Source organism: Geotrypetes seraphini, chromosome 3 (genome assembly GCF_902459505.1).
Source record: "Geotrypetes seraphini chromosome 3, aGeoSer1.1, whole genome shotgun sequence".
NCBI classification, from domain to species: domain Eukaryota; kingdom Metazoa; phylum Chordata; class Amphibia; order Gymnophiona; family Dermophiidae; genus Geotrypetes; species Geotrypetes seraphini.
Window position 1 is genome coordinate 410,875,845 of NC_047086.1, and position 25,018 is coordinate 410,900,862.

A 25,018-nucleotide genomic window follows, 5' to 3' on the forward strand; every position below is an offset into this window, starting at 1 on the left:
CAGCGGGACTGCCTGTCCCGATGTTGAAAGTACTAAACAGCACTGGCGGCAGGTTCCCTTGCAACTGGACCGGCAATTAAAGATCCTTAACAAGGACCCTCTCAGCTGGCTGGGTCAAGCCAGAGGTCAGCAAAACACCTCTAGGTGATGGCTTAGTGCTACAGAAACCAGGCCGTATGTTCAACTGGACAGGGTCAATGAACCAAGGCCATTAGGCTCAACCCCATGTGTTGGCCTTAAACAGCACACCAGCAAGCTAGGCCTTGAACTGGAAAGCTCCATGAGGCTCTAACCCAATTGTTCCAACTGATGTAGCAAGGACAATAAGGAAATTAGCATTACTACTATGGTCATTAATCCATAAAAGACAATAGGGAGAATGGCAGAGAGTGATAGGTAAGGACAGTTCTCTAGTGCTGCAAAAGTGTTGCTGAAATTAAATAACGAGGTCATTTGCAACAAACTTAAGCAGCAGTATATCTATTTATTTTAAAACTAGTCATTAAGCCCGTTACATTAACGGGTGCTAGAATATATGTCTGTCTCTGTACCCCTCCATTTCCCTGTGCAGCGCCGTCTCTGCTTTCTTCCTCTGTGCCCTCTCCAGCTGTAACATTACTGCCTCGCTTTTTCTCCCTGCAAGCATCTCTGCTCTTTCTCATCCCCAGTCTCTTTGCTCTTTTTCTCTTCTTGCAGGGGTCTCTGCTCTACTTTCTCTATGTGTTTCTGATTCCTGCAAACCTCTATGCTCTACTGGTTTCTCTGTATGCTCCTGATCTTGTGTTTCCCTTTAGGTATTTCTTCCTTCTTCAGTCTCAGCCCTTCTTTCTCTGACCATTTCCTACCTCAGTCTATACAATTGCAGCTCTCTTGCCCTCTAAGCCCCTGCTGCAAGTGACTGCGCATGTCTTCTCTCCTGCTCCCCTTTCACTGGTCTCTCCTCCACTTTCTCTGTAGGCTCCAGACTCTCACAACAAAAGCTAAACTGTAAATCTGGGGATAATTTCAGAAAAGGGCCATGTAAACTTCACGGCTAGGTTTCCATGGCAACCCTGATCGCTAATGTCCCGAACTCGAGCTTAGTTTCACTTACAGTGATTGTGGTCTCCTTGCTCCGCCTTTTCGTTGTCAACCGGGAGCCTGGACTCTGAGGTGAGAAGCAAGAAGAATCATCGAATCTGCCATGTTTTTGACGATGACACTGCTGCTGCTGTGTGCAAGTGTAGGCAGGTGCTGGGAAGTGCTTAAGTAAGGGTGACAGGCCTGAGCTCCAGCGCTGCCTGCAGAAGCTGCAAACGCTTCCCCACACCTCCCTTCAAATCAGTGCTGAAACGTGAGCGCTTAACCCCGCAATTGCCACAGCATTGTTGCAGAAGACAGTCCTGGGGACTCGCGCATGCGCACTCCTGCCGGCCACGGACATATGGATCACGGAACATGCAGATAGGAGTGCGCATGCGCGCTTAGAGTTTTATTATAGTAGATAAATCTTTCCTTTTGGCTAAGTCTTAATAATAATATTGTAATTTATAGCTAAAGAGACATATGATCAAGGAACTGGGCCACTGCTCTAGACCAGTGTTCTTCAACCTTTTTACACCCGTGGACCGGCAGAAATAAAAGAATTATTTTGTGGACCGGCAAACTACTAAGACCGAAATAAAAAAACACATTTTCGCCCGTCTCCGCAAGCTCGGTCCCCACAAACCATCTGATTCCATCCGCACAAGCCTCAGTTATGATTTTATATTGAACGTATTTTATTAAAGTATAAAAAGAAACAATATTATGTACAATTGTCATTTTATAAATTCAAATATTCAGAGCAAGGACCAACAAAACCCCTGTTTCCCCTCCCCTTCACATATATCCCCTCTACTATCAAGAAAACTGAACAAGCCAAATTATTACAGAATGCTACACAGAAATATCATGCTAACAGAATACTGCAGTCACACATGATAGAAATAGTGTTAGGCTTTGCAGTCCCCAGTTATGTCTCTAGCAGTAGCAGGATATATATTTCAAATCTGATATATTGTAATGACAAAATAGAAATAAAATGATTTTTTTCTACCTTTTGTGGTCTCTGCTTTCATCTTCTTTCCACTCTTCCTTCCAGCGTCTGCCCGTTCCATCCATTGTCTGGCCTCTCCTCCTTCCATATGTATCTGACTTCTTTCTATGCCCCTCTCTCCTTTCCATCCAGCCTGTGCCTCCTCTCTCCTTTTTACATCATTCATTCCAGCTTCACTGCTTTCTTCATTTTTATCTCTCCTACACCAGATCTAGCATATTTATCCCTCTCTCATTTCTCTGCTGATCCCCTTTCCAGCATCAATCTCTCTCTACTTTCTCATTCCTGTCTCTCCCCTTTCCCTCCTCTAATCTCCCTGCCAGCTGTTTCCTTCCTTTTTTCCTTCTCCCTTCCCTCCTCCCCCCTATCCAACAGTAACTCTCTAACCATCCCTTTCCCTCTTCCCCTCCCAGCAGCATCTCTCTTTCTACCTCCAGGTGCAGTGGCAGCTCTCCCTTTATCCAGCAGCTTCCCAGCTTCCAACAGTGGCTTCCTCTCCATCCAGCAGCTCTCAGTACTTGCCTGCAGCAGTGATTTCCTTAGGCAGCCTTAAGTCGTTGCTGCCTCTGAGGAAGGTAAAGTTGCCAAAGTGAATCACTGCCCTGGTAAGTATAGAGCTGCTAGGAGAGGAGACAGCCACTGTTGAAGGCTCCCTGCACATTCGAAACCCCCCCTCCCCAAGCCGGCAAAAACTTTGCACCGCAGGCCCTGCCGCCCAAGACGAGCCGGAGGCCCCTATCCGCCGCATCCTGCACGTGGGCAGACTCTCAGCACAGACGCTGCTGATGGCCCCAATCTACACGCTGCCCCCACCGCGCACGCTGACCACCGCGCATCTCCCTTCTACTTGCCGCTTCTCCGCGGCCCTCTTCGGCGACTCGGCAGGGGCAGCGATCAAGACAGGCTTCCGACGTCGGGACCTTCCCTCTCTGAGTCCCGCCTATTTTTTTCAACTTCCTGTTTCCGCATAGGCGAGACTCAGAGGGAATGCCCGACGTCAGCAGCCTGTCTTGATCGCCCGAGGCTGGGCGGAACAGATTTCCCCGAACACCACCAGGGCAGGAAATTTAACAGCGTCCATCTCGCCGGCCCTGCGCGGACCGGCAGGAATTTTCTGCGGACCGGCACCAGTCCGCGGACCGGCGGTTGAAGAACTGTGCTCTAGACTATTTTACTGCAAACTGCTTTGATGCATTTTCATTGCGAACACAGATACATCCAGTTTGTTAAATGAAATGATGGAGATTACTGAATTACCTTTGTTTCTCCGCTGCTATCAGACTCAGATACTTGATAAGTGAGATCTGTCTCCTCGAATCCAGTGGCACTCATGCGTTGATCCATAGTAGGGTCTGAACGAGGTGGGGAGTCTGGAGAATTCAAGCACGTCTGGATTAATGCCTTTCCTGTCTCACTGGTGATCATGGGTTGGAGTTTCCGTGTAGCAAAAGTATACACATGGCCAGTTTCACTTGCCACCAGTAGCAAAACCTGAGTCCCTGTTAAGGTGGACAGTTCATAGGCCTGCAAGACAGAAAAGAAACTTTGGTAAAGTGTTGTGTTCTTAGGGCAATAAAGAAGTTACCTACTTTCATCATTTCCCATATGCAAAATAGAGACAAGACCCCAATGCTCAAAAGCTTCCCGTGGCAGTAAGAGTCATTAAAGCACTCTTTCTGGCATAGAAAGCTGCTACCGATCATCGTAGCAGCCACTGAAAATTCTATGCTAATGAGCACTCTGCATAATGAACAGCAAGAACGCTCAGTTTTACCTTGCAAACTTTTATAGCAGGGTCTGAGATGTCGTAGCCTTACTTTCCTGTCAGTGCCCAAGTACCCACTGTAAAAGTTCCACCCTCCCATTAAAAACAACAGTCCGCAGATTGCCCCCTCACACCGACACCCTCCGCACCTTTATTTATTTTAAGAATTTATTCCAAAACGGTTTAACAATAAAATTACATACATAAAATATTGAAACAGGTCAAAACAATATGCTGGGAGGTGAGAAGCTGATATGCACGGACGGGGAGAGGGACCTTGGGGTTATAGTGTCCAAAGAACTAAAGGCGAAAAAACAGTGTGACAAGGCAGTGGCTGCTGTCAGAAGGATGCTGGGCTGTATAAAGAGGCGTAGTCAGTAGAAGGAAGAAGGTGTTGATGCCCCTGTACAGGTCACTGGTGAGGCCCCACTTGGAGTATTGTGTTCAGTTTTGGAGACCATATCTGGCGAAAGACGTAAGAAGACTTGAGGCGGTCCAGAGGAGGGCGACGAAAATGATAGGAGGCTTGCGCCAGAAGACGTATGAGGAGAGACTGGAAGCCCTGAATATGTATACCCTAGAGGAAAGGAGAGACAGGGGAGATATGATTCAGACGTTCAAATACTTAAAGGGTATTAACGTAGAACAAAATCTTTTCCAGAGAAAGGAAAATGGTAAAACCAGAGGACATAATTTGAGGTTGAGGGGTGGTAGATTCAGGGGCAATGTTAGGAAATTCTACTTTACGGAGAGGGTGGTGGATGCCTGGAAATAATGCACTCTCAAAAGAGGTGGTGGAGAGGAAAACGGTGACTGTGTTCAAAGAAGTGTGGGATGAACAGAGGATCTAGAATCAGAAAATAATATTAAATATTGAACTAAGGCCAGTACTGGGCAGACTTGCACGGTCTGTGTTTGGGGGAGGATGGGCTGGAGAGGGCTTCAATGGATGGGAGGGTTTAGATGGAATGGAGTAGGTTTTAATGGAGATTTCGGCAGTTGGAACCCAAGTACAATACCGGGTAGAGTTTTGGATTCTTGCCCCGAAATAGCTAAGAAGAAACAATTTAAAAAGTTTAAATTGAATCAGGTTGGGCAGACTGCATGGACCATTCGGGTTTTTATCTGCTGTTATCTACTATGTTACTATATGAAATAGGTCAAATGCTCAAAGAAATACATCAATGAATAATTGCGTTTTCAGCAATTTCCTGAATGAACTCCTATCTTCACATTTCCTGCTTCTAATCCAAAGCACTCGTATATCAAAGCAAATTTTCCCATAGGAAATAATGGAAACTCAGACAATTCATTCCACAACCCAAACTTTAATACAAAATACTATACGTACTTGTATTTCAAAACCTCGCTCGTTTAGAACAGTCACTATACTCTCGCAGCGTCAGAGAGAGAAGAACCATCGGCTCAGTTGCAATGATACTGTATGTACTCGTATTGCAAAACTTTGCTTGATTAAAACAGCCATAGTAACATAGTAAATGATGGCAGATAAAGATCTGAACGGTCCAGTCTGCTCATAAGTTATACTCATTAAAAAATACATGATTAGATTAACTTATCTCTTCTTTGATATTTCTGGACCGTAGACTGTAAGTCACTACACTCTTGCAGAGTCAGAGAGAGACGAACCATCGGCTCAGTTGTGATGTGTGTATACTGTATGTACTTGTATTGCAAGACATTGCTTGTATATCAAGTTAAAATTTAATCAAATGTTTTGCTTGTCTTTCAAAACGCTTGCAAACCAAGTTACTTGCAATCCAAGGTTTTACTGTAATGGGGATTGGCCTTTGTTTTCAACAGTGCTGAGTTTTCAGAGTGCAATGATCTCGATGGTTGGTAACCAGACATCAAACTCTTAATTAAAAAATTCAGGAATCGTGCCATATAAAAATTGATGACATAGCATGATTGCTTGGTATTGGATTCTAAATACAACTGGTAGCCAATGCAGTTGTCGGAGATATGGGTTAATATGTTCATATCTTGATGTTCTGGTTATCAATCTAGCCGCATCTCTGGATCACCTACAATGCCCTGCACCTGGTTTTAGTTATTCCCAGGTACAGGACATTGCAGTAGTCCATTTGCGATAAAATCATTGCTTGTACAACAGCACAAAAGTCAACTGAAAGATACAATAAATTATTTGTGCAAAGGATACTTGCACTGTCTTTATTGAGTGGTACATTTCCTAAGGACTTTGGTCAGATTATGATTACACCAACTATAAAAAATCTCAAGGAATCTCTCTCATTAACATCAAACTACCGACTATTGCAAGTATTCCCTTGTTTATCAAGCTGTTGGAGGGTCTAGTTAACCAGGATTTAGTAACATATTTGGTTAAATTCAGCATACTGCAGGATAACCAGTCAGGTCTTCGATCTGGTTTTAGTACTGAAATAGTTATCGCTTCGCTGTTAGATTTTCTTCTCAGTTTATTTAGCCAAGGTATGAGCGCACTAGTTTTGCAACTAGACTTAAGCAGTGCCTTTGATTTAGTCGATCATGCTATCCTTATCCTGACTGACTGTTTGGAGTCAATTGGAATTTCTGGTAATGTATTAAAATGGTTTCAGGGATTTCTGAGCAAAAGATCTTATCAAGTTTATAGCGATGATAAAACAATCCTGTTGGATAAATTCCTGTGGAGTCCCTCAGGGTTCTCCGCTATCTCTGACATTGTTCAACATTTATTTTGCATCATTGGGGAATTTATTGCAAAGTTTAAAAGTGAAATTCTATATCTATGTGGATGACATCACTATAGTTGTTCCCCTTACTAACCTGACTCCTGAGATAAAAAATCATTTATACTTTATCTTAAACCAGAATGAACTGTGGATGACTGAATTTAAATTGAAACTTAACTAAAAAAAACAAATTCTTTCTGGCGAGCCCTAATGACAAAATTAAAGATACATCGATATCTTTAAATGGTTAGGATTTTCCTGTAGACGATTCCATAAAAATTGTGGGAGTGACATTGGACCGGCATTTTGGGAGTGACATTGGATCGGATTTGTTAGTCAGAAAATGTTTCTCGGTCTTATGGAAACTCCGAATATTTTGATGTAGCATCATTTTGTCTGCTAGTTCAGTCTTCCATCTTAAATATGCTCGACTATTGCAATATTATTTATTTGGATACATATAAGAAAACACTGAAAAGGCTTCGAGTTATTCAAAATTCCGCAGTTCGGTTGATTTTTGGTTTGAAAAAATGGGAACATATTACTCCCTAATATCAAAAACTACATTGGTTACTGATGGAGGCAAGAGTTTTAAAAAAAATTTCCTGTATCTGTTTTAAATCAATATTTGGTATGGCTCCTGAGTATCTGGCCTCTCATTTTTTTCTAGACCATTTTAAAAGGCATACACGCAGAATCCATGAAGGGACACGTATCAGAACTTTAGTAAGTGTCCTTAGGCATATGTTGTTTAAAGATGCAAAGGTAGGCCCTGTTTATCTTTCCCTTCTTTGAAGATGGTATAAGGACATCTATGTTTGTCTTTCTTTCTTTGACATGAATGTTTAAACAGAGTTGTAGTGAAGTGAATTCAATTGTTTTGTTAAGCCGTATTTACAGACAGCTTTAGTTAAGAAGCTCTGCTGGTCAAGGCTTTTTCTTACCTTTTGGACTTCAATCTCTAGCTAGGAAAAATGCTGATGTGTTTAAAGTTTCATGTGACCTTACGTCACATGCTGACACATGCTGGCAAACCTGATTCGTATAAATATGTGAAACTCATAATAAAAGACGGACATATTTGAAAGATGGTTTCTGGTCTTTAAGATGTGTCCCCAGGTACCTGACTTACATATGACAGAGACAGAGAAAGTATGGGGCAGGAATTGGGACCTGAATCCTTTTCAGTTGGGGGCTTGTCCGCGATGGGCAGATGATATCACCAATATTTTGTGAGTATTTCTGAATTTTTCTGTTCTTTAATACTCACTGGGTAGTGGTGACCTGTACCCAACCCTTTATTTTAAGTTCAAGCTTTGGGTTCTATTATGGAGTTTTTTTGGGAAAAATCTCGGGGTACTTTCGGTAAGCGCCCCTCATATATATAAGCAGCTGCCATTCTTTCGGAAAGAATGAAATTATTTATAGAACCCCCCTGCCCACTCTGTCATTTGTAAGGTTAAAAACTTTTATAGAGTATAAGATTTTATTGTCTCTTATTACTGTACCTCGCTTATAAGGTAAGATAAGCGAATATTTTTGCATTGTTATATTGGGTTTTGTAATGAGTCATAAAGGCACTTACTCCTAGACAAATGAGACTTGTACGGATGTGTGTGTGTATGACATTTTTTCCTTCAGCTCCCATCTTTCTGTGTCACCAATGTTTAATACTGAGGTAGGACATGCTGTTATGTGGAATGAATTTCTGTTCTTTGCTTTCATTATCAGGGTCTGTGCATGAATGTTTTTGTCCCTTCCCCCAGACTTCTCTGTTTGGGCTTCCACTGACCCCCTATAGTGCTTCTTTGAAGTTACTCATTCTTGGTTTTATAAAGCAGTAAGGTGAGATTCCACTGCTCGTCTCTTGACTTTTCTCCGGCATTATCAAAACCACCATCTCTTTTTATAATACGCCCATCGCTCTTGTTGTCAAAGTTGATGGCATTCCCTGTTTCGTCCTAGATTTCGGGCTGTTAATGTTTTGGTAATTCTCATTGCCCTTATGTTTCTTCCACCATTCCATCGGCAGCCAATGATTTTTTTCTGTCATTTTCCTAAAGAATGCTTTATTTTTAGTCCCTTTGGTGAGGCTGCCTTCACCTTTAAGCAACAGTATACCTAGTGTGGAATGTCCTTCGGGCTATTCTACAAAGTCATGCACTGCCCCTCATGGTCCTATTCTCATTTTGTACAACTTTTTGTGTTCCATAATTCAGGAGACCTGTCCGATTGATAGTTTGTACCTTTTATAATGGTTGTCTGTGTGTGGTCACAAGGTGTCATGAAATAAACTGCACTGGTGTACATCTGAAGTGAAATACCTGGGTTTTGTCCTGTCTCATGGTCAAAGGAAAATCTGCACTTTCTGCATTGCTGCTATTCTGGATCTGCCCCGCCCAGCTACCAAGAAAGACATGCTTACTTTTCTTGCTATGATTGGTCACTGCCGCCAATGGATCTCTGCTTTTTCCTTCTATGACCAGATTTTGAGACAGACCCTGGTTTCTGAAATGACTGCTCTTATCAGATGGACTTATGAAATGTTGGACATTTAAGATGTGCTTTGGTTTCTAGCTCAAGTTTGGGTTTTCCTGCTTATGCCCACATGTTTTATCTCTTTGTTTGGGACTATTGTAACACCATGAAGGGAGAACATGGCGGTAAGTTACGCTCTGTTGCCTTTTTTTATAGTCACTCCTGTTCAAGAAAGCCCTGGCTGCTTGTGCTATGGTGGTAGAGATGGTTACTTCTCTGATCCTAGGTCACCCCATTACCCTTCATACTTTTCACGATGTCCAAGCCCTTCTTTTAAATGGGCTTTTGGGTCTCACGGGTGAACAGGATTCTCTTCCTCTCTTTTTTCACAGCTTCCTCTGAATTTGATGCCTGGCGTTTGGCAGGTGCCCAAAGCCGCCCTTTTGGACGGACTTTGGTGCAAAGAGGGGAAACCCTGGATACCAGCTGCTAGCTCTCCCTTATTCATTGCTCAATATCATGGTATTGGTTATCGTAGTGCTCGCTCGACATTTTAACTTCTTGCTAGTGATATTTTCATTCTTGACCTTTTGCTCCTTGATACAGAGATATATATAGCTCGATAATTACAGCTGGCATGGTTGTGAATTGAACATAAATTGGAAAATACAATTCCTTTCTATTATTTTAGCTGAAATTAGGATGTTGCTAATTTAAAATGTTTTTTCCGGATTTATACATAGCCATCCCAGATCCATTTTGGCACAGATATTTCTAATGTTTTCCACGGGTCCTCTTTATCACTGCAGAGATAGAGACGCTCCAAAGAGACATTAGCTTTATGCCTTTTTCCAAATATGAGATGGTTATGATATACATTATTTGTAGTTTTGGTTTTTTTATATCAATGTGTTTATTTGCAGAGTTAAATTCAGCCCTGCACACTTGACAGATGGAGTAATAGCTCCACGCTTAAAACTTTATGTTTTGTCTGTGTCATGTTTACTTGTCTTAGTTTAGTGGGTACCCCAGGATACATAATATTGGCCATTTTTAGAGCTCTTTTTCCACTTCTTACTAGCCTAACTGCGCAATGTTCTTTTACTTTTAGCTTTTATATTCTGAATATAGTTTAGTTAGGGGTTATAAGAAAAAGCTTTATTTTATACAGCATTTATTTCATGGTGTTCCCTACATATGATCCATTCAATATACATTTCCGAATACATTCAGTACATCAGTATGGTCTCGCTGAGGTGCATAATAGTTATATGAAGCACGAAAAAACATATCCTTTTGGATTGTTCAATTAAGAACCTTAAGCAAGTGAGTATTGTCGCTCTTTTGCCATGGCTATGCTAAGTGAATGAATTGGTATTGTTGCATGTTGCCACGTTCAGTGCAGGCAACATGGTTTCTCTTGTTTTCTATCTCTTATTTGGATCACATTGGAGTACAGCTGCTGAATGATATTTGGAATGCTTTTCAAGCATTTCTTTTCAAGTATCTCTTTCTGTATGTACAGACATCTGGCTGCTCTCCCTTTGAGATTCTCACGGGATGACCTTTCCCCGCCCCATGGGTAGATTTTCCCTTGATACAGGAGGAATACGTCCAAAAGCTAATTGAAATATTAGGGCTTGTTCAAAGAAACGTGTCTTGCACTTCTCCTTTCTCTCCACAGATTCCTACCCATTTTTTCCAGCCTGGTGATTGTCCAGCAGCTTTCCAAGGATCGGAAGCAGACGGATTTCCCCTTTGGCCTTCCCACTACTGTGATCGCTGTGACCAGGCCCGCTGCACTCACTGAGGAGTTTCCTGTTTGGATCCACGCAAGTCGCTTGAAGAGGGTTAACCTAAAACCCCAGAAGCAAGTCTTCCCTGCGCAGATTTCACCTCCTCCAGTGGAACAACATAATGATCTCATTGCAGCATTCTACCAACTTTATCATTCTCTTACTGGCACTGCTGCTGCTAGTTTTTCTCCCTGTATGGATCATTTCTAACTGGGTCTACAGGGATGATGTGTTCTGGGTCCACGACACTTTCTGCCCATACCCATCTGTAAATGACACTCCTGCTGTAAACAGCACCCCCGACACCTCTTTGCGAACACGATGTCAAGCTGGACTACTCCCTCGCAAAGGCTGTCCTTCAATTGGAATCCAGAAAAGACCGATAGTATGCTACCCTTTGGTATAATTCCAGCAGTGTGCAAGTTGCCACCTTCTCCTTTGAGTATTGTGACATTGTGGACTGTTCATCAATTGATATCCCAAGGCTGTGCCATTGGTCCTCAGAGATTCCTAAAACTAAGGACATATATATATATGTTACTGACTTACGTTGGGGGGATAAGTGTGCATTCTGGGGAGTGGTAGGGTGGAATATTAATACTGACTGGGCTTATAAACTAGAAAATACCCTGAAAAACAGTGGACCAAAATGGTAAATCACTGCTTACTTGTATGACCCTTCATAAGGTTGGACACTGTTATAGGAAAAGTGTTCCTGTACAAATTATTAAGGCTTTCTCTTACTATTGACAACTCTAGACCTACTGATGAAGGTATGTACATTATGGACATGTGGTTTAAGGGTGGGTCTAGCTATCCGACCTATCAGTTTTCTTACGGGATCTATCTACCTCCACTCATCTTCTCCCGCCATTTTGTGGGGGCCCCAAAAAATACTAACCCACTGGCCCCTACATTCAATAAACTTACTGACATGATGGCTATTGCCAATCCCACTTTTGAAGATATTGTGGCTGTTGAGGTAGGGTTTTCAGAACGTAACCTTTGGTTAGAATGGATGAAATTCACTGCTGATCAACATAATAAGAATAATTGTTACATATGTGCTCAAGCTAGACCCCATCTAGGAACCGTACCTCTGGACCTCCCTCCTGGTATCCAACCATGCTTTTTGGGTTATTTACCAGTATCTCCTCTAATTTTACCTATCCTCTTTGTGCACTGTAGTGTTCTAAATACCCTTTGTTGCCAGGACAGCAAAAGCTTGATATTGCCGTTACCATCTATAAGGGCAATTACATATGTCATGTTTCTAATCTGACACAGGGTAGTTTTGTAGGTAATTTACCCCCAGGTTATTGTTCTGTCTTGGCTCATAGGTATGCCCTATTGTTGCTGCATCAGATTTGATATTTACTGGCTTTATGGAGACTTTTGGCTCCCTGTTAAGCTACCCAGCCAATGGATAGGCCAGTGCACTTTAGTTAAGGTTACTATGCTTCTGCATATTGTTTCTGAAAGGCATCCTTCCTATTCACATGGTTTTTCCTTTTATTTGTCTTGATATAAATCTGATCACATGTATACATAGATGCTATAGGGGTCCCAAGAGGGGTCCCAGATGAATTTAAGGCCCGAGCTCAGGTTAAGGCTGGGTTTGAGTTCCTTATTCCCTTTATTACTATTAATAAGAATGTTGATCGGATTAGTTAAAATTATTATAATCAGCAACGCTTTTTGAACTATTCTAGGGACGCCTTGCAAGGTATTACTGATCAATTAGGCTCCACTTCTCAGATGGTTCTCAAAATCATATGGCCCTAGATATGATTCTAGCTGAGAATTCTGTTAAATTCTCCTCAGTACTTTAAGCTGTTGTACTTTTCTTTCTGACAATATAGGTCCTCCTATGGACATTCAGAAATTAGCAGACCTCTTTGCTGAGTTCAAATGTAACTCTGATTTATCTAATTCTTGGGATCAGCACTTTAGTTGAATGCATAATCTCTTATTATTTGCACTCTTATCTTGACTGCTCATGTACTGTGTTATTCGTATTACAGCTCCTAAAAAGACCCCTCCTTGAGAGACATACCTAGAGTATCACTCCCTTCCAGCTCATGCTGTGTATTTGTGACGTCATTTACATGACGTAAGAGGGGATTTGAAGGGACACGTATCAGAACTTTAGTAAGTGTCCTTAGGCATATGTTGTTTAAAGATGCAAAGGTAGGCCCTGTTTATCTTTCCCTTCTTTGAAGATGGTATAAGGACATCTATGTTTGTCTTTCTTTCTTTGACATGAATGTTTAAACAGAGTTGTAGTGAAGTGAATTCAATTGTTTTGTTAAGCCGTATTTACAGACAGCTTTAGTTAAGAAGCTCTGCTGGTCAAGGCTTTTTCTTACCTTTTGGACTTCAATCTCTAGCTAGGAAAAATGCTGATGTGTTTAAAGTTTCATGTGACCTTACGTCACATGCTGACACATGCTGGCAAACCTGATTCGTATAAATATGTGAAACTCATAATAAAAGACGGACATATTTGAAAGATGGTTTCTGGTCTTTAAGATGTGTCCCCAGGTACCTGACTTACATATGACAGAGACAGAGAAAGTATGGGGCAGGAATTGGGACCTGAATCCTTTTCAATCCATATGTTTGTTTGTCGCTTTAAAAGATTTCTGGATAGAACTCTTGCACTTCGTGCAGGCAAATTGAATGATTGGTTGAGTAATATTATTATGGGTGCTCCATCTTATTTTACTTTTAGAAAATTTGTAAAAACACAGTTTGATCAATTTGTAACCTGATTCACTGTTTTTAATCTTTTACCCTTTTATCTTGTATGTATTTCTGATGATTTGTATTGTATTTTTTCACTGATTGTCCAGTACTTCTCATTGTAAATCGCTTCAAACTATTATGGCTTTGGCAGAATAGAAGAATAAATTATTATTATTACTTAGCAACTCATTGTAAGTCCTGGATTCAATTTTACTCCCAGGACTGTCATTGACTCCCTTACCAGCAATGACTCATCTATCACTTTTAATGTTTTTGGCCAATTGACCCAGTCAGATTTACCCACAAACATTACCTCTATCTTTTCTACATTCAGTCTCAAGCCTTGCCTTTCCATCCATCCAGTAATTTAACTAATATACTCATCAATGTTTCCAATCCATCCTCTACACACACTAGAAAGAAAAAGATATCATCCACATATATGTGTTATTCAACCCCTAAAGATTGGAATAAATGACCAATTGTGGCCATATAAATATTGAATAGTAATGCTGAAAGCGCTGACTCCGCTCCTCATCTGAAATTTTCGAGATCTTATTCCCATTTCTTCCTTGAAAAGAGCAATCTTATCAAATACGAATTAAGCCATTTGAGAACTGTACCACCCATCCGGAGATCTTTCAGTCTTAACAATTTCTGAAGACTTAGAGTCAAAAGCTCCTGATATATCTAAAGATATTAAACAAAAAGTTACATGTTGATGCAATCCCAATCGAAGGTATCTAATAATGATTTAAGTTTCTAATTGATTATTTGATGAATTTGTATTATCAGCCAAATTCCAATTTTTAATAAGTTTTAGGATGCTGCTATTTCTTTGCTTAGTGTTGTATTACTTAAATTTCTGTCATTTCCATTTTTAACATTGCTGTATAACCCTGTACTTTTAATGCCCAGTGCATTATTATTGTGAACCGCCATGAATTGATGGCTTGACAGTATATAAAATAAACTATTATTATGTCAATAATAGCTCTACACCATAAGCTTTCTGAAAACCAAATTGATTATGATCCAAGCACCCAGTTTCCAGCACAAAATCATCTGAGGCATAACAATTTTCTCTAAATTTTACCTATAAAAGGAACTATCGAAATTGGTCTAAAATTTTTCATAACACTCATATCCAGACTTTCCATTTGAAGGCTGGTCTTACAGTAAATTGTTTACAATCTTTTGGGAAGATTCCGTCTCTCAATGATTTATTGACTATTCTAGTAATTTCAGGGGACACCTTCTCTACTAACTATCTCATGACGAACATGGATCTTGAATAGCACGTGTGGGTGTACAGCTACGAATGGCATTACAAACCTTTCTCATCTATATCATCAAATATCTTTCATACTCCTCTCTCATTATCTGTCTCAATAACCAAATTATCATCCAATGAGTGGAGTTGGTCTCCCCCCATTTTGTCAGCTAAGAATCATCAATATCATAACATTCAACAGCACCATCGTATCCAATCAGATATTTAATAGCAAATAATTCTTGTGGTCGATTTAAAGCACCTACGACTCGTTCTTTATAACAACGATTTTTTTCATTTTCACATAAACCTAAATATTCCATTAGGCGTACTTTAAAGCTTTCATGATCATCAACACCTTTTGTCTTATGCCATAAACGTTCTGCTCTTCTTACCTCACTTCTAACTTGAAAAATCGCCTTTGATCTCTATGGGCAAGATTTATATTTCCCTTTTGATGATGGGAGGATTAAATCTTTTGCCCAGCTGCAGGATGAATTTGATTTTCCTCCTGCTGATGTGTTTGCTTACATGCAGATTATATTTGTTCCCTTCCCTCTTGTCATTTAACGGCTTCTCGCCAGGAGCTTTCACCATTGGCTCTCAACTCTCTGTGCCTCTTTGATTACACCATCGTCACTTGAAAGATGAGTCCCCTTTGCTTGATCATACTAGTTTGCGGGATGCTTGGGCTTATGATCTTCAGGTTGAATTGCCTGATGATGTGATACTATAAGCTATTAGAAAGCTGTTTGTCTTTAGTAAATATACTACTTTTTGGGAACAGCACTATACGTTTGTATATTTCTCCTAAGAGGGCTTATCTCTCAGGGTTTTGAGCCTCAGCTGCCTGCCTTCGCTGTCAGGTGCCTGAGGCTGGTTTGGGACATATGTTTTGGACCTGTCCCGCTATTCAGTCTTATTGTGACTCCTTGTTTCTATTTGTGGAGCGTCTGTGGGACATTACTATTCAATGTTCCCCACTTTTCCTATTTCCCTGCATTACTTTCCCCGTAAAAGGGAGGCTGCTATGTTTCTCAAGTAGACAGTCCTTGTTGCTCTGAAATGCATTCTGCTCAAATGGCTTGAAGTGGAGGCTCCGGATTATTCCCTATGGAGATGTCGCTTGATCACGCTCATGATGTGGGAACGCAGAGATATTCCAGACTTTTCCTCTCTGCAGGGATGATCCTTTCAACGCATCTGGGAGCCTTTTTGGAACACTATGACCCCTGTGGCTCGCAGCCGCATATTGAACTGCTGATGTGTGAATTTTTCTTGTTCATGCCTTTTGTGTTCATTGGGGGGTGGTGATGAAGGGGAGTAGGGGGGAGTAGCTGGGTTATGTTTCTGTTTTCAAAATAATAAGTTTGTTTATTGCCTTGTTCTGTTGTACTTTACTTTTTTGACGAGCTCAATAAATATATTTGCTGATATTTCCCTTTTAACTCTATAACTTTTTCTGATGCCACCACATTTAAAGCATTAAACAGGCTATCATTCCATTGTGTTACAATTTCATCTACTGTATCCATCTCATTTAATTTTATATGTGGCAACCATTCCCTTTCTAATTCTTTAAGGTCAGGCAAGAAGAGGGATGTCCACTCCCTCCTGCTGCTGAGGGGAGGGGGCCCAACCCCCTCCCCTGTACCTTTAAATTAAAGATAGGCAGGAGAGATACTCACTCACTCCTACAAGCAAGCCCACCTCTTCATAAAGGTGGGCCTTCCCCTTTTCAGTGCATCCTAGGATGCACAGAGAGGGGCCTAAGGCCCTGATTGGCTCAGGCGTTTAAACCCCCTACCAGGAACCGTGGCTTTGGGGAGTCCTGCTGGATTAGCTGATTGGGGATTCCTCTGCCCCTATTACCTGAACCAGCAGGCAGGTAAAGCAGGGGTTATTTATTTTTTACTAGTTCAGGCCGGCAGGAGGAGCTGTACTAGCGATTGTTCTTCTAATAGGAAATTGGAAGACTGGACGTCCAAATGGAAGATGATATTTAATGTGGACAAATGCAAAGTGATGCACATTGGAAAGAATAACCTGAGTCAAAGTTACTGGATGCTAGGGTCCACCTTGGGAATTAGCATCCAAGAAAAGGATCTGGGTGTCATCGTAGACAATATGATTAAATCTTCCACCCAATGTGCAAATAGGATTCTAGGAATCTTCCGCCCAAAGCAAATAGGATGAAAGGAATTATTAAAAAAAGGATGGTTAACAAGACTAAGAATGTTATAATGCCCCTGTATCTCTCCATGGTGCGACCTCATCTGGAGTATTGCGCTCAATTCTGGTCTCAATAGCTCAAGAAAGATATAGTGGCGGTAGAAAATGCTCAAAGAAGAGTGACCAAGATGGTAAATGGGATGGAACGCCTCTCGTATAAGGAAAGACTAAAACAGTTAGGGCTCTTCAGCTTGGAAAAGAGACGGCTGAGGGGAGATATGATTGAAGTCTACAAAATCCTGAGTGGAGCAGAACGGGGGTACAAGTGGATCAATTTTTCACTCGGTTAAAAATTACAAAGACTAGGGAACATTCAAAGTTACAGGGAAATACTTTTAAAACCAATTGGAGGAAATTTTTTTCACTCAAAGAATAGTTAAGCTCTGGAACACGTTGCCAGAGGATGTGGTAAGAGCGGATAGCATAGTTGGTTTTAATAAAGATTTTGGCAAGTTCCTGGAGGAAAAGTTAATAGTCTGTTATTGAGAAAGAGACGGGGGAAGCCATTGCTTGCCCTGTATCAGTAGCATGGAATATTGCTACACCTTGGGTTTTGGCCATGTACTGGTGACCTGGATTGGCTACCGTGAGAACGGGCTACTGGGCTTGATGGACCATTGGTCTGACCCAGTAAGGCTATTCTTATGTTAAGCAAGCACTAGGCACAATTTGCTTATTTAGCCTGTCTTCCCAGAACATGTTACAGGTCAACATACATAATTACACAATTTGACAGTACAGACAGATCTCTTACATAAGGTGATGTTATTTCCTTGGTAACAATATTGTAGATACGTAGCGACAAGGTAGGCACATTCTTCATACAATAGTAGACATTTTTATATTCAGTAGAGGGTAGTCACTAGGTTTGCAGGTGCTCCACATGGTCAGCAACTAGATGGGCACTTTTTCCATGTAGTAGTGAGAGCTCAAAACTCTACTTTTCAATGGACCAAATCCTTAATGCTGCCCTCTTCCGCCTTAACGCTCCCCCCTCTCCTCATTAGAAAACAGATCGAATTCCCTCCTCTGCATCAGACCAAATCCTCCTCTTCCCCCCCTCAACACGGCCCACCTTTCTTTACTTTTTCCCCCTCCTCCCCCCCCTCCCAACGATCCCTGTCCCCTCCTCTCTTACAATATGCTTGGCTCCCCCTTCTCACAAATTCTATTGAACTTTTACGGTAAATACCATATATGCTCTGTATTAGTCCTTCCTTACTTAAATTGTCAATATAAACTAGTTTGACCCTTCGATTGACTTGTTACGTACTTCTTTTTCAACTGCACTGTATGCAACTCATCTATTTGTTGTGAACCGCCTAGAACTCCCTGGGTATGGCGGTATACAAAAATAAAATTATTATTATTATTATACACACGGTGTTCTCCCCAGAAATTTTTTCCAGCCGGGTGGCATGAAAAAGTAGCTGGGCGGGACGGGGAAATTTGGTGGTGGGGAAAATTAAGGGCTCCTTTTACGAAGGTGCGTTAGGGCCTTAACATGCGGAATAGCGTATGCTAAAATGCCGTGCGCGCTAGCCGCTACAGCCTCCTCTTGAGCAGGCGGTAGTTTTTTTGGCTAGCGCGCGCTAATCCGGTGCGTGCGCTTAAAAATGCTAGTGCACTTTCGTAAAAGGAGCTCTAAATGTGCATTATTTTTATTAGTTAATTATTATTTTCCAATGCTCAATATGACTTCCTTTTTTAAGGTTTGACACTTAGACAGTGTTCCAGTAGCATTTAAACCACCTTTGAAAATAAGTAATGCAGATCCTTTTATTCCGAATAACTACCGTACTTGAGAGTAGTATTCAACCAACTTCAAACTCATGTTGAATCAGTTAAAGCTTTGCATCCCCGGCAATATGATTTTTGTTTAAGACATAGTACAGAGAGATTGTAGTTCCTGCCTTAGGGCTCCTTATAAAAAGCTGCAATAGCAATTCTGTCACAGCAAATGCATTGAAGCCCATAGGAACTGAATGGACTTTGGTGCATTTGCCATGGGAGAATTGCTACTATAGCTTTGTAAAAGGGGCCCTTACTGAGTGAACTCCATAGTCACCTAGACCAGTGCTTCTCAACATTTTCAAGCCAAATACCCCAGCCCAAGCTCCGCCCCTGACCCCTCCCCCATACTAATTGTAATGCAATTTCTGCCATTCATTTTTCATGTACACACAATATCTTATTCATAATGGTAATCACAAAATTAAAAAAACACAAAGCACATTGTATGTAGAGAAAATGTTAATTATAATTTATATTTGTTTTGTTTTTCAAAGAAGTCAAGGCAGATGACTTTAAAATATGCAATGTCACCTCAGTAACAACTAAAGAAAAATAGACAAATATAGTGCAAAATGACTGCAGATTATAAATTCTCAAAACTGACATTTTGATCACTAAATTGAAAATAAAATCATTTTCCCTACCCTTGTTGTCTGGTGATTTAATTAGTTTCTGGTTGGACTTCCTTCTGACTGTGCAGCCAACAATTTTTTTTCTTTCTGCCTCCTGCATGCTTCCTCTCTGGACTGTATTCCCTTCCCCAACCAACATCTCTCTCTGTCCCTCCATGAGTCCAATTTTTCTTCTTCTCTCCTCCACCCCTATTGGCAACATGTATCCCTCTCTCTTCCTCAGGGTCTCTCCCCCTCTGTCTCTTTTGTCTGCCCCTCCCATAGTCCAGCATCTGCTTCCTGTCTTTCCCATTTGGTCCAGGTCTCTTTCTTCTTACAACCCCCCCTTTCTTCCTCAGGGTCTCTCCCCCTCTGTCTGCACCTCCCATAGTCCAGCATCTGCCTGTCTTTCCCCTTTGGTCCAGGCTCTCTCTCTCTGTCTTCTGCTTACAACCCTCCTCCCCATGTCCAGCATTTGTTCTCCTTTCTTATAGGTCTTTCTCTGCCTCTCTCTCTCCTTCCTTCCTCCTTCCCTCCCTGGTCCAGAATCTTTCCACCTCTCTGCAGTCTCTTTTTCTCTCTTCCCTCTATACACCCCCAAGTCCAATATCTGCCCCCCTCTCTTCTGCCCCTTCCCTCTATACACCCCCAAGTCCAACATCTGCCCCCCTCTCTTCTGCCCCTTTGTTTCAGGTTTCTCTCTTTATCTTCCTTTTGCTAACATTTCGAGTCCAGGTCTTTGTCTCTCTCACTCTCTTTGTCTTCCCCCTCCCCAGGGCTTGGCATCTCTCTCTCCTCGGTTCAGGGTGTTTCCTCTCTCTACCTCCTCTATTCCACCATCTGCCAAGTCTTTTGGTTCAAGTCTGCTTTCCTGCCCCGCCTCAAGGTCCTTTTCTGTCTTTCCTCCCCCCTGCGGTGTCCAGATCCAGCATCTCTATGGCAATCACCATCCCGCCGGGGCTCTCGCAACAGGTGAGGCATTACCTCTGCTACTTCCAGCACCCAGCAAGAGGTCATCTTCCACATTGTGACAGCTGCTTGTTGAGGACCAACCTTTAAAAGTAAATATGGCAACCTGCAGAGGATTGCCGGTGCTGTAGCGAACCTAGCAGGCTGCCATAATTACCTTTTAAAGGTGGGACCGGGGGGAAACATGCAGGCCTTCGGCGAATCGGGCAGTGCTGGTGCTGTACCACATAGACAAGTCAGCCATACAGACCTCGAAGCAGGGCCCTTGGTTGTGTTGCAAAGGAAGTGTGGGAGAGACGCCCTGAGGGAAGGGGATGTAACATAAGAGAAAATGCCGGCATGGAACTTTTTTCCAAATGTTAATTACTTCTGGAGAGAACCCTCACCCTCCATCAGCGTTGAAGGGTGCCTGCAGCAGCTGCTGGTGCTGCGGCAAAAAAAGGGGGAAGGCGGTTACCGAGTTCCATCATGGCAGAGGTTCGGGGAAGAAGAAAATGTGAGGGCAAGATTGCAGGAAGGTGATTGCAGGAAGCATCTTGAGGTCTCTTCTCAGCAAGCACACCAGATGCTTCTTTCTCTACTCTAAAAGGCCAAACAATTTTACTAGTTTAGAATAGCATCTGCGGTGCCAAAGGGAATTGTTTCTTAGAATTTCCATTTTTGTTTTGAAAAAAAAAAAAAAATACATGCTTTTTGACATTTTATTTACAGGTATATATAGACATTCTTCAGGCCGTACTGTTTGTACATCTATCTCAAGAAGAGAACCTGGCTTTTAAGTTTCCTTACTGTTTCTCTCGGGGTGGCACGTCAAAACCGCATCAGTCATTTGCATGCCGACAATTGTGCACCCTTCTCTTGGAGGCTTTGTTAGGTCCCTGGAGGTTCGGGCAGGCAAGGAAGCAGTAGCAGCAAGCTGCAAGAGCAGATTGTTGTTTTGTTTTTTTTAGGGGGGGGTTGTGAGGGGGGAGACAGGAAATAGCTTTCTTTCTGTCTTTGCATGGCTTATGAGGTAGGGGAAGAGGCGGACGGTTGGTGATGGAATATCCACAGATGTGAGCATGCTGGGGGATTCCTTTCTGCTTAGTCTGTCTAGTCCAGGGATATCAAACTCAATCACACAGGGGGCCGAAATCTTGGGCTTGGTCTGGATCGCGGGCCAAATTTTTTATTGAGATACTTAGGGGTCCTTTTATTGAGATATGCTAACCGATTTAGCACGTGCTAAATGCACACCTTAATAAAAGGACCCCTTAGTCTTGGTAGAAGTGTCGGGTTGCGTTCTCTCCAGCCCCGCGTCAGCTCTGTGATGTAGACAAAATGGATGGAAGAGACGTGTCTATACTGGGATGAGCCAACGTGCATAACTGACACAGTTTGTGGGAAGTTTGTATTTCTGAAAATCTTTTGAACAAAAGAAAGGGAGGACTACCTGTGGAGCTGATCTTTTGTTCGGGAGAAACAGGGCCCTACTTTTGGGAATGAGGGATGGAGAGGGGGGGGGGAGCGCTCTGGCCTCTTGTGCTGCCCTTGGCCTTGCAGAGGTCTGGCAGCACGACTCCGGTCATCCTTCCTAACAGATCATGCAAGGCAGCCATCTTGCTTCCTTCTGCTCCTCTGCGAGAGCAGCCTAGCCTCCGCATTAGTGTTCATGGGGCACTTTGATGTCTTTTCTCATCACTTGATGGGACCTCGGCGTGTCTCTTGCTGGCTCCCCACGGCGTGCGTGACTGGAATGTGGGCCAGCCCTCCAAACTCTGCATGCCGACGGCAGGCTGTTCCCGGTTGCTCTGTTTTTGTGGATCACTTCTCAGTCCACAATTGTGAAGTGCTCATGCCTTCGGGTGCCTTCGCACGTTCCCAAACTTCTTGGCTCGTGTTCTGAAGCGGCCGAGGCACACTGGAACTGGGAGGCGGAGGTCGCGGTCCGTTGCTCACCCTGTTGCCACTGGCAACGTCAGGACAGTGGGCTGTAAGGCAGCTCGGTGTTTGCGTCTGTCTGCCTGCGGGCCAGCTTGGCTGGGGTTTTGTGGTCGTCTGGCGGGCCAGAATTTGACATCTGGTCTAGTCAAAAATCAGCCGGCGAGGCGCAGCAACGAGGGTTGAGCATATAGAAGGCGACGCGAGCTCTGCTCAGCAAATTACCCATCACCGCATCCCATCCTTAGCTGGGCTGCAGAGAGGGGTTAAAAACAAACAAAAACGCATGTGGTTTCATCGTCCCGAAAGTGCGTTGTGGGGAAAAAAAAAGTTACTTACTCCTGAGGGGACGCGCGTCATTGGAGGAAGGCAGCCAGGCGCTCACCTACTAGGGAGAACACTGCACAGCATGAAAAATCAAATATATACTTTGAGCGCAAATTATAGCCACAAGATGATTGATAAGTCATCTTAACGATGTGGAAACATGAAGTAGAAAGACAATTACTATACACAGCTTGAAGGATGAAAATATGCTTTAAGATTAATTGCTGCAGCAATATGAGTGGTAAGGCAGCATGTTTGCGGGCATTTTCCAATAGAAGGGTTCGAGCTGATGCAGCAGATAATCTTCTCTCACCTTGTGATCAGAGAAATCAGTTGGTGATGTAGGTCGATAGTTTTCCTGCCATAATGGGTGAGACCTTTTTTCAAGGAATTTGAAGGCTAGTGTCAGAGCTTTAAAGATGCACGTTTCCGGATGGACAGCCAATGTACAGCTGTCAGAGCTGGAGTGATGGGATCGTGAATAGTTAGGTTCTTCAGTAGGCAAACATGCATTTTGCACGTGTTGTAACCTTTGTAGACAGTCCTATTCTGAATTGCAATAGTCCTTGTGGGATAAGACATAAGCGTAGCGCAGTTGAGTGAATTTTCCTTTGGGGAAGGAATTGAATACAATTAAGCAGCTTCCATCACTCCACAAAATCATACCAACTTACCACCTCTATCTCAAAGAATAAAACAGCCCAGGAATAAATGGGTCACAGTAGGCTCAGGAAGACTGCGACATGCAACACAGAAACATCCACCTTCACTAATATTACCTCTAGAGAATTCCTTCGCTCCACTACTGCACTGCAATACTCAAGAAAACAGAAGGGAGGTGGGACTGGAACCAATGAAGGTAACTCAAGAGAACAAGCGCACCCTAAGCACAAATAAAAAAGCCAAAAACAGAAAACTATTACTGTTGGGGGTTTCCATCACTAGAGGCATTAACCTTGGAACAAAGGGCGAGGAGACCAAAATAGTGAAATGTCTTCCAGGATCCTCAGCTACCAGGAGTTCCAGGCAAATACTGACTATAATTAAGGAAGAAACTAAGGATTTTAACACTGATGTTGTTATCCATCTGGGAACAAATGACCTGGCCAACAACTCCACACTTGCAGCACAGAAAGCTTTTCGGGGGCTTGGTGAGGGCGTGAAACCTTTTGTAAAGACTTTAGCTTTTTCTGAAATACTGCCTGCATATGGAAAGGGAGAGCAAAGAGTGAAAAACACAGAGGACTTTAATAGATGGCTCAGAGCCTGGTGTCATCAAGAAGGCTTCAGGTACATAGGAGGATGGGGAAATACATGGAAGGACAAGAAGCTATATTGCACTGATGGGCTACATATTACTACAGCAGGAAAAAGAAACCTTGCAGAGAAATTTAGACAATATTTTTCTAGGCATTTAAACTAGAAGGTGGGGGTGGTGTATGTACGAAGGACAATTATAGAGACCACCCCCGGCAAAAGAAAAGATGTGATAGTAGTAAAGACTGCAACATAAGCAATATCAGCAACTCATTTCTTAGTATTGCAACGGAAAGTGAAACGACACAAAAATCCATACGAAAAAGGAGATTATCGCTGAAAAATAGCTGGAAAGCGATGACCACAAATGCTTGCAGTCTAAGCAACAAAGTTCATGATCTGCAAGCACTGATGTTAGAGGCAGATCTAGATATTGTTGCTATCACAGAGACATGGTTCAGTGAATCACATGGATGGGATGCAAACATACCGGGATATAATCTTTTTAGGAAGGACAGAGATGGTCATAAAGGTGGAGGAATAGCTCTGTATATAAAGATCAATATCCAAGTGACCGAAATGCAAGGGACCTGGGGAGAAGAAGAAGCGATATGGATTGCTCTGAAAAGAGAAGATGGAACTTCTATCTATGTGGGTGTAGTCTACAGACCTCTGACTCAATCACAGCAAATTGATAAGGATCTGATTGTGGATATCCAAAAGTTTGGAAGGAAAGAGGAGGTGCTGCTGTTGGGAGATTTCAACCTGCCGGATGCGGACTGGAATGTTCCGTCTGCGGAATCGGAAAGAAGTAGGGAGATTGTGGATGCCTTTCAAGAGGCTCTGCTCAGACAAATGGTGACGGAACCCAGAAGGGAAAAAGTGATATTGGATCTGGTCCACACAAATGGAGAGAGTATCTCTAATGTTCGAGTGGGTGCTCACCTGGGAAGTAGCGATCATCAAACGGTTTGGTTTGCTATAACGGCTAAAGTGGAGAGCAGCCGCACGATATTTAAAGTCCTAGATTTCAAATGTACGGACTTTAATGCAA

General features: G+C 42.5%; 1 protein-coding gene across 2 annotated transcripts in view; it reads right to left on the minus strand.

Moving 5' to 3' along the window:
* The window catches only part of SRF (serum response factor), a 243,291-nt gene that overhangs the window by 208,159 nt on the left and 10,114 nt on the right, over positions 1-25,018 (minus strand). For both annotated transcript variants that reach the window (XM_033937484.1, XM_033937483.1), the window contains exon 2: positions 3,335-3,601. In XM_033937484.1, the coding sequence (XP_033793375.1) occupies positions 3,335-3,601 (267 nt within the window). The remainder of the gene's footprint in view (positions 1-3,334; positions 3,602-25,018) is intronic.